The sequence below is a fragment of the Impatiens glandulifera genome, chromosome 4 (genome assembly GCF_907164915.1).
Source record: "Impatiens glandulifera chromosome 4, dImpGla2.1, whole genome shotgun sequence".
NCBI classification, from domain to species: Eukaryota; Viridiplantae; Streptophyta; class Magnoliopsida; order Ericales; family Balsaminaceae; genus Impatiens; species Impatiens glandulifera.
Window position 1 is genome coordinate 49,591,407 of NC_061865.1, and position 11,228 is coordinate 49,602,634.

At 29.3% G+C, this 11,228-nt stretch overlaps 1 protein-coding gene across 1 annotated transcript; it reads right to left on the minus strand.

The window, feature by feature from the left end:
- Positions 1–5,551: 5,551 nt before the first annotated feature.
- On the minus strand, positions 5,552–9,128 carry LOC124935322 (protein HOTHEAD-like). The gene is made up of 6 exons (XM_047475761.1): positions 9,110–9,128; positions 8,680–9,031; positions 6,773–7,083; positions 6,299–6,684; positions 5,713–6,221; positions 5,552–5,606 (listed from the first exon to the last, which is right to left on the minus strand). The coding sequence occupies exons 1-6, from the start codon at positions 9,126–9,128 to the stop codon at positions 5,552–5,554; spliced, it is 1,632 nt and encodes a 543-aa protein (XP_047331717.1).
- Between the last annotated feature and the right edge of the window lie 2,100 nt (positions 9,129–11,228).

Consider the following 11,228-nt stretch of genomic DNA (forward strand, 5'->3'; position numbering starts at 1 on the left):
TAAATAGCATATTTACAAACTCCTATAAATAGAGTAGGGATGGATTTGAAAGTAAAATATTATTAAATTGATTATTATATACATAATTAAGGTATATGGATTTCATGTGTTTATTATTTTACTTGTGTGGTTGTGTGTAAGGATGTGCAAAAAAGAAAGAGATTTTGAGAAAGTTTTGTACAATAAAGAATGGAGCATTGCAATTTAGAGATAAAACCAAACAATGTGGCTTGTAAAATTCAAGAAAAATTTCAGGGAAAAATATTATCAACTTCCTATTTTTCATTGCCATTTGAAATTATCAACCTTTTTCTATGATTTTGTTTTATGCATAGGTGTCAACCATTTTATAAAAGTTAGTCTCTAACTCTATCATTAGATTTTGAAATATTAAATAGCATATTTACAAACACATATAAATAGAGTAAAGATGGATTTGAAAGAAAAAATATTATTAAATTGATTATTATATACATAATTAAGGTAGATCTCATGTGTTTATTATTTTTATTCTTTTAGGGAAAAACGATTTAGCGTCATTTCATTAAAAATTCCAAAAAACGGGAAAAAAAAAAACCACGAGTTTAAGAGAAATCATTCTAGACATGCCTAGGTTGAATTTGAAGTCGTAACATTCTAAATAAAAAGCTAAAAAGCTAAAAACGTAAATGAATTATCTGATTACAATGCTTTCAATTCTAGTGAGTTCAAAAAAACAATAAATTCCAGTTCCTGCAGATATTCCAGTTCTGCTCCGTGCTTGGAATTCTTCTACACGTTCCCGCGAGGGCGCTGCAATCCGATACAATATCTTTTCATAACTCTTCAATGCTCCTGCGCGTTCTGCCATATACCCTTACATTTCGTTCTTACCAAATGTTATACACCACTACTCCACAGCCGCACTTGAACACGCTTGTTGCAAATCAATTTCCATTGGCTTTGAGTAGTACTGTATCTTTGATTTTATACCATTCACTCGGAAAACTGATCAGCTCCAGGCTTTTATAGAATTTATCCCAAAGCTCCAAAGCAATACAACAGCTCCCGAATAGGTGATCTATGATTTCTTCATTTCCTCTGCATAGAAGATAGCTCGCGTCCGGGATGCTCATATACTTGCTGATATGATCACGAGTGTTGAGTCTTTCCTAGAAGGCGAGCCATAGGATGAACTAGTTTTGAGGGATAATCTTCGTTGACCATACAAGAGGATCCCATTCTACAATCTGCGCTTTTTTCTGGGTTACCTCCCATATTTTCTTCGATATCAGCTTCTCATTGTCCTCAGCTTTCTATTCATGAATATCCAGTCTATCGTGTAGTTGTATGTTACTTATATGTTCAAGTATCCTCTGTCCTTTTGGATTTCTTCTCAGGAGTGAGTCTTAGATCCCGTCTTTAATGTCTCTGATTTTTGCTTCTGCACAGTCCCTTCTGATACGAGTATTTTAAAACTCATTCTTGTGGATGATAGGCTGGTTTTCGAACCAAGGGTCATGCCAGAATAGAGTGTATTTCCCGTCCCCTAGCCGGATGTCATAAAGATCTGTAATATCGCTTCTTAGTTTAAGAATCTTTTTCAGAGACCAGCTCATACCTTCATGAATTTTGCAGGTCCAGATGCTGCTTTCGTATTTCATAAACGTCGTATGCACTCATTTGATCCATAGTGACTCCTAATTGCGCTCCAAAACCCACAGATGCTTGAAGGTGAGAGCTTTGTTCCACTAGATACAATTCTTCTAGTCGATGCCTCCCTCGTCCTTCGGTTTGCAGAGAGCGGTCCAATTGACTTTCTTTCCTCCTCTTCCGTTACTGCCCCAGATAAAGTACCTTATCAGCGTGTTGAGCTCCTTACCTTCTTCAAAATGACCATCTACTACGCCCAATAACCAACTATGCCCATGACCACGATTTTGATAAGTTCGATCCTCTCTGCATAAGAAAGTTTTTTCGTTGCCCAGCCAGATATCATATTTTTTACCTTTTTAATCAGCAGCTTGCAGTGTGAGATCTCGATCTTCTTCACGGTTAACGGAATTCCTAAGTACCTTACGGGAATGTTACATTCCTTGATGCCCATGATGTTGAATATGTCCTGCTTTGTTTCGTCCTTCACGCCTCCATAAAATGCCACACTTTTTATTTCATTCATAGTTAAACATGTAATCTCAGAAAAGAACGTTAGTGCAGCCTAATAGTTTTAATGGAATCAATGTCTGCGTGCGCTAGAATGAACAAATCGTCAGCAAAGCATAAATGGGTTACCTCTTCTACCTCACAGAATGGGTGAAAGATGTATGGACGATTCTTTCTGAACATCGCGAAGATGCTCTCAAAGATCGTCATGATAGCTACAAAAAGGTAAGAAGAGAGGGGTTCCCCTTGCCTTACCCCGTTTTCCCCCTTGAAATAGCCTCTGTGGACTCCATTTACGCTAACAACAAAGTAGGATGATGAAACGCACTGCATAATCCAATCAATAAAAATCATAGGAAAAGCATAAACAACCAGAAAGTCTTGAATGACTTCCTATCTAACAGAGTCGAAAGCTTTCTTGATATCTATTTTGAAAGCCACTCTCGGGGATATTTTCTTTTTCCCGTAACCTTTTAAAAGACTCTGCATGAGAAGAATATTATGAGAGATTGTCCTACCGGGGATGAATGCAGATTGGTTAAGATTTATAATTTTTCCTATGACATTTTTAAATTGTTTAGAAATGATTTTTGAAATTATTTTATAAATCACATTGTAGTAGGAAATTAGTCTGAAATCTTGTACTTTCTCAGGTACCGTCGTTTTGGGGATCAAGGTTAGGACCGCTGTATTTCATTGCTTTAACATCTTCCTGTTCTTGAAAAACTCCAGAACCCCATCAATAATGTCTTTACCCACAACCGACCAATTGTCTTTGAAGAACTGTGCATTAAACCCATCATGACCCGGGCTTTTATTCTCATCAATACTAAATAGAGTTTCTTTAACCTCAACCTTCTTGACCAACCCTATTAGTTCGTGACTATCTTCTGCAAAGATTTTCCTATCAATAATCTGATACAAGATATTCAGGTGACTTTGATGTTGTTTTCTTGTACCCATAAGGTGCTTATAGAAATCGATAGTCAAATCTTGTACACCCTTTTGACCCTGAACATAATCACCATCATCATTCTTCATCCTGTATACATTGTTTCTCATGTTTCTAGCCTTGCATTTTCTGTAGAAGAAATTTGTGTTTTTGTCACCCAACGAGAGTCAGCTCTGTCTTGATTTCTGTCTAACAAAATTCTCTTCAAGCTAACTCAGCTTCCTGAAGTTTTCAAGCGCATTTCTTTCTGTTTCATTGAGTTGTACATCACTATCATCCATTAATAACCTTTTCTAAACTTCTTCCAGTTCTTCTTTAGAAGCCAGAGAACTCTATTTGAGATATTGTTGAACTTCTTCTTGTCAAAGTTTTAAAGATGATTCTTCAGAAGCTTAAGCTTCTCAGAAACCCTGTACATGTTGGATCTTTTAACACTGTAGACCATACGCTTTCAAGAATACCCTTGAATTTGTCGTTTTCCATCCAGAAATTGAAAATTTTAAAAGGACTTTTGAAAATTTCTTCCTTTTCCTAGAACAATTTAATCGGGCAGTGATCAGATATACCCGAATTCAAAAACCCTATACATGTTGGATCCCCTATACATGTGTTTATTATTTTACTTGTGTGGTTATGTATAACGCTATGAAAATAAACCGAAACCGAACTAAACCGATAGCTTACTAGTTATCGGTTAATCGATTGTAACGGTTATGTTAACCATTTTTTATCGGTTAAAGGATTCGTTTTACGATTGACTATTTTTTTACCAGTAAATCGTAAATAATCTTATTATATATTTATATTTTATAATATATATTAGTTATTTTTGTAAATATTAGATATATTATAAATAATATTTAATAATCTATCTATGTATATTAATTATTTTTAAATTTTAAATTTAATTTGTATAAAATTATTATTTTAAATCTAATTTATATAATTATTAGTTTAGAAATGAAGACTTTTAAAATTTATTATAGTGTTACTATAATATAATATATTATAAGATATTTTTAAATATATTTATAAAATATATTATCATATATTATAATACTATGGTACAAATAAGGTTTAAAATTAATTATTTAAAAAAATTAATATTTAATTTAAAAATTAAATTATCGGTTTTCAATTAAACCGGTTAACCGATCAGACAATGAGAACTACTAAAACCGTTACTAATATCGATAGATTAATTGGTTTATAAAATAAGAGATAAAACCGGACTCAACTAGTTAGTTAACCGGTTTATAAAATAAGAGATAAAACCCCGGATTTAACCGGAATTAAATGGTTAACCGAGGTTGTCCGTTTAAAGAGAGTTATACATGAATCATTTTAAAAACAAAAAAAAATTATTATTTCCTTATATATATATATATATATATATATATATATATATATATGGAAGAATGTCAATTTTACCATCGAACTATAACGAAATATTCACGTATATCACTTAACTAATTTGTGTTCGTTCATACAATTGTACTTGAGTTTAATGTTCATCTATATCACTCCTAGACAAAAACAACTAAACCTGTTAAGTTTTCCGTTAAATGATGACACGTGTGATTGATTTAAAATTAATATATATTATATATTTATTTTTATTCACTATTTTAAATAATAAAACTTAATTTACATTTTCAAATATATTAATCAAATAAATTATACATTTCGAGAAACATTAACAATAATTCATTTTTTTTAATTAATATATTTTTAACATTTATTTTTGTTAGTATTTTTAAATAATAAAATTCGTTAATAAAAATAAATGTTAAAAATATATTAATAAAAAAAAGTAAATTATTATTATTGTCTCTCAAAATGTCTATATTATTTGGTTAATGTCTCTAAAAATATAATTTTTTTATTATTTAGAAATTATAAATAAAAATAAAAATAAAAAAATAATATATATTAATTTTTTTAAAATGATATGTCAATCACACGTGACATCATTATCGAAAAATTTAACGGACTTGAATGTTTTTGTTAACCAGTGATATATATGAACATTAAGTTCAACTACAGTGGTATGAACGAACAAAAATTAGTTCAGTGATATACGTGAATATTCCGTTATAGTTCGATGATAAAATTGACATTCTTCCCTGTATATATATATAATCACATAAAATAGAATCACTTACATTAAATTCATTATAATTCAAATGACAGAACATAGGTATTGTTGGTTAACCCTACCATTATATTTCGCTATAATTATTTTATCTTAATTATAATCTATCTTTTATATATTTTAAAATTATATATAGTCTTGCAATTTACATACTTAAACTAAAATATCATGCTAATATTGCTAGAATAGCTTTAAATTGAAAGGGGTATAGGAGTTCCTCATAATCCAAACAAATTATTACATTTTTCTTATGATCCTGATCATCACCCTAATTATAAAAAGTTGTATATGGTATTTTACTTTTACATACCATCTTCGGTCCCAATCCTGTCTGTTAGAATCTTGACTCCCATGTACCTATGGACAAAGTTAATAATAATCATTAGAACAATTTAAAGTTGAATTTTTCATAACATCATAAATTGCACAAACTAGTTGTTGTGGATGATGATCATATATATACCTTCCAATCATCATTATTGTGGCTTGAGGATTAGTACCGGGTGATTCATTAAATATTGAACCGTCAATAACCCTAAGCCTATCGACTCCATAGACCTTGTATTCATTGTTCACCACACGACCCACATTACAACCGCCATGGTAGTGATAAAATGTGCGTAAAGTATTCTTGCATAACAATTCCAATGATTCATAATCATCTTTTCCATCAAGCTGACATTGACCCATTGCCTCTTTGTGATGATTATTGTTGGTGAAGTTCATGAATGACTTAGATCTTACAAGCTTTCTCAACAATCGAAGGCCACTAACACATATAGACAGATCTTCCTTACAACTATAGTAATTGAAGGTAACCAAAGGTTGATCATGAACACTATTGCTAGTCAAGTTCATTTGACCTCTTGAGATGGGTTTGGAAACTGTTGAGAAAATATAACTTCTCCCATTTGATTTGTTATAAGAATCTTTCTTTACTTCATTTTTTGTATTGATTCTTGTTAGCATTCTCTGCATTGGTTAAATTAAACATATTTAACACGTTTTGTGCAATGATAAGGAAATTAATATAAGTGGTATTATCGAACCTTAGTTGAATCATGTTCACGATTAAACCGAATGACTTGCCCCTGGACACGGAGTCCACCAAGAGCTTCTAAATAGACGCCTTCCTTTGCAATTCCAACAACTTGAGGTGGGTATATACCCACGGTTCCTTGAATTGGAAGGAAGGCGACGTTTGTTGAGCAATCAAACATGTTTTTTCCAACAAACTCATTATCTAGCACCATTGATATGTTCAATTTTAAAAGGTCCTCTCTAGGTCCAATACCACTTAGAAGTAATATTTGAGGGCTACCAATTGTCCCACTAGACAATATTATTTCACTCTTTGTCCCATTTGATAAAATCGCATGATGTTGATTGTGATCTTCATCTTCAAACTCTACTCCAGTTACTATTACTTTTTTCCCTGGAAAAAAGGGCTGGTATTTGTCAACTTGTCTCAAAATCATTTACACTGTTTTATTTACAAGAAGAGATGTTAATAATTTCCTTACCTTTTTTAGTAATTACGAGTTTTTTAACAGTGGCGTGGATAAGAACCTCGAGGTTTTTGGCATTTGCGGACGCAAGTAAGTTCGCAGCAGTGTGACGACGGTTGAACTCATCGAAGATTGTTCCAGAAATTTTGGTTCCATTGAGATGGTCATAGGTAATTCCATTGAAGGGCAAGACTCCAGCTTCAAGGAGGCTATTTAGGAAGGCCATTTGAAATCGTTTGATGTTAGGTTGATAGACAATTTGTTTTTCAATCCATGTATATGACTCATATGCAAGTTTAGCATCCCAATATGCTTCTCTAATAAACCTGAATTCAATAGGTTTCAACTTTAATTTGGATGATATGATCCATTCTTGTCTAATTTCACTAATATCAATGCTTTTCAAAATTGACTGTTGCAGACTGAAAGATGTAATAATCAGTTTATTTTAAGATAATATCAATGGTTTTAAAATAAATTTTTAACCTTGTTTTAATTTTCGTTAAAGGGTAATAGCGACAGAATTAGCGACAGTATTTCTCTGTCTCTATTGGAGCATGTAAAATAACGACGTGAATAGCGTCGCTATTTCTCTAATTACCATCGTTAATGTCACTAGCCACGCCAATTAGACCCGTCACTATAGATCCAATCACTAATATTTGTTTCTCGTCGCTCTTACTTTCAACGCTCGATTAATATTAATATAAGTGCAGCCATACTTAAATTCAAAGGAAGAAAGGTTTGATGGAGAATGGACAAGAATCGAGGAGATGGACCAACAATAAGTTGGAGTATATGAACCATGATACCGGACATACTAAATAAATTTTAACGACGACAAGAAGCATTTCACGATTGATTGCCTCTTTCAATGAGGACGCCATGTTGGAGGAACACTACTATATGAGAACGAGATTCTTGAGTCAACTTTTTATGGAATAATTGTTTTTAAGAGATTGAGACACTTAATTTAAGTACTATCTGTAAATTCTCTAATAAAGTGACCTATTTTGTTAATAACTAAAGCAAGAACATGATTTGCTTATTGAGAAAATGGATTGAAATTAATCTAATCAATGATTTCAATAAATAACTCCAAGAGGTTGATTGACGATGAAATCAAGATGGGTCGCACACATCAGCCTTCTAAAATTATACCTAGGTTATCCCTTTCTTTTAGTCTAGCAGCAAAAAAATATATGAATATACTCAGACTCCCTGAGGTTTTGGGTTCGAATTAGTCAGGTGACACATCTGGTTAAGTTGACGGGCTTTGTGCTTACTCTAAAAACAGAAGCGTAATTTAGCATTCTAAAAAAACTAGGAGAACAACTATCCAAGTGATTTCAACTTGCAATGGAGGACCACGTGGATCTTTCAAACCATTAAAGGCGGTTTTTACCGTTGTTAAAACATAATTACGGCAGTAAAATTTCGATGTTACAATCTAGATTAAAATTTAATGATAAATGTATGTTAGAAGATGTGGGTCTCATCATTTGTAAGGAACATAGCTTATTCAGAAGAGTTAGCCTCTTTGGAAAGGTATTCAATTGACATGTTTTTGTGGTTTTAGATCTTTCCAAAGTTCTTTCAGATTTTAAATATCTTGGGTGGGTTCGTGTGTTCGACATAATTTATATAGAAAAGGTTAAGTGAAGTGGGTTTTTTGTGTTATTGGGTTGTAATAGATTAAGAAAATAAAGATGATCAATAGATTAAGAAAGTAAAGATCATCAAATGTTTCCATGATTTAAGATTATCTCCGGATTGTTTAGTTCAAAAAAGGATTTGTGAGATGAGATGTTTTCATTTTCTTTTTTGTAAAGCATTGTTGCGTTATCATTGTCTAATTTAGTTTAATCATTATCAAAATATTTAAAACAAATAGGCTCAAGAGATAGAGGACTTAATAGTACCTTGGACTGGCTCTACTATAGAAGCCAGCATTGATGCAAGTACCCCCACCTAAGGCCTTAGCCCTAATGTTTGCAACACCATCAGTCGAAACAAAAGGCTGAGATGCGGATTTTGGTGACGTATCCCTCAAGTTCTTGACAAAGTTATTGAAATATGAAACATTAACGTTATCAAACTGAACATCGCCTCTTTCTAGCAACAACACACGAAAATTTTGGGAGAGTGTGGCTGCAAGTGGACAACCGGCAGCCCCACCCCCAACAATTATGTAGTCATAGTCGCGGTTACCATCCGAGAAAGAGCTTGCTGGCTTAATGAAAGGATACTTTTCTTCCCATGATTTGTTTCTACCTATAAGAAACCACACAATTGAGGCATATGTAAAACAGTCTTTTAAGTTTGTAATAGACATGATTGTTAATTTCTAACCTTGGGACTTTGTGAGCATGGCGAAACATGAAAAAACGAAATAAATAAAACATTTTAGTCTCATCGTCAAGCTCTACAAGTGTGTTTTTGTTTCTATATTGTTGCAACTAATTGAGTTACTTATATGGTAGAAATAGTATATAGTTAGGTAATATCAAGCATTCCATTTCTTGGTATATGTCAATATCAAAAGAACTTAATTATCTTGGCTTTCTTTATTTGTTAACTAATAAGTTGTTATCATCTTAAAATTTAAGCTCCAAGTAATATACATCTTTGTTAAATAAGTATATTTATAATATAATAATAAAAAGAATATGATATTTGTCAAAAGATTTTTCATTATTAAAATATTTGGTATGAAAATAATTTCAGAAAATATTTGGTATGAAGTAACTAAAAATTTGTTATTAATTTATAAGTTTTTTTTTAATTTATTAGTTTGGTTATATGTATATTAATTTTATATTTATTATATTATTTATATTTATTTAATTAAAAATGATAATATTTACTTATAATTCAATGAAACTAAAAATAATTAATTAAATGAGATACAAATATCTTTAAATATATTTTTTTAATTTAAATATATATTCTTATTTTTAAGATTCAACTTTTTAAACATATATTTTTTAATATTATTTAATATACATATAATAAAGGACAACTTTAATAAAAAAAATCCTATGTAACTGAATTAAATATTATTATTATCATTTATATCGTCTATTTCTTTTTTATAAAATTTTATCATTATCATATTAAGATTAAGATGCACATATTTTTTGAATCGAACATGTTATATAAAAATTAATTTTAGAAATATTTAATTCTTAATAAATTTTAAATTTAGTATATTAATTCTTTGAAATTAAAAAAAAAAAGTTAATCAAGTTAAAATTAAGATAATAAAATTTTTTAGTCAAAATTAAATAACATTATAATATTTAAATAATGACTAAATAATATTATTTTTATTAAATAATAAAACTTATTTTCACAATTAAAACATAATAAATTATAACAATTTTCAAATTAATTATAAGATCAATTAAACCCAAAACAATCAAACAATACTAATAAAAAATATCCAATTTGGTTCAACATGCATATCGGTTAACACGTTTCTAAAAGAAGTCAATATAAATAAAGGGTTGAGCTAGCACAAAGGATATCTCTAATAACAAAGTCAATATAAATAAGGGATTGAGCTAGCACAAATGATATCTCTAATAACAAGGCCATACAAATTTATATTAGATTAATTTTTTTAATAATATATATTTAATATTTTAAATTAATTATAAAACAAAAAGTTATAAGATATTTTGAAGTGATTATTTTTTTTTTAATTTTTAAATAAAATTAATAATTTTAAGTTGTATATATATTTTATTTATAATTGTAAAAAATAAGGATAATTTTGTTTTACACTTTTTAATAATATTAAAAAAAAAATTATATATAAATCTATTTATAATATATTTAATTAAAAATAGTAATTTAAATAATTATTAAATAAATATCAATCAAATCATGTAAATTTATATATATATATATATATATATATATTTCTATTTATAATATATTATTAAAAATATATAATAATTTTGTAACTTATTGTATTAAATTGTTTTTTTAATTAAAGAGAATTATCACTCAAAAGAATAGAATAGTTAACCACTAAATTATTAATATGATAAGTAGAAGGTGGAGGAAGATGATAATTGAGCATATTTATTATTTTTGGATATAAATTCTTTTGATCTACATTTTTTTTTTTAATATAGCATGTTTTTAGTGGATATCATTACAATTGATCTTTTAACAACTCTTATATATCATTCAAACTATCATAATTTTTAATGGAGGAAATAAATAAATAAATATATATAACATTAATTATTTAATACAAATTTAAAAATATAAATAAAACTCTAAATAAATTAAAGTTATTAAATAAAAAAAACAATAAGGTAATGACAGGCAACAATAAGATAATTAGGTAATGAACAATAAGCTGTAAGATATCAAATAAGAATTAAAGAACAAGTTATGGACATTTTTAAAAAATTAATTATTTTTTAGAATGAATTTGTTATTATATATATATATA

Bases quoted from the DNA above. Each gene is read 5' to 3' on its own strand.
- LOC124935322 (XM_047475761.1), bottom strand. The intron at 6,685-6,772 runs GTAAGGAAATTA...CCTTTTTTCCAG, and splicing joins ACTCGTAATTACTAAAAAAG to GGAAAAAAGTAATAGTAACT. The intron at 6,222-6,298 runs GTTCGATAATAC...TAACCAATGCAG, and splicing joins GTGAACATGATTCAACTAAG to AGAATGCTAACAAGAATCAA.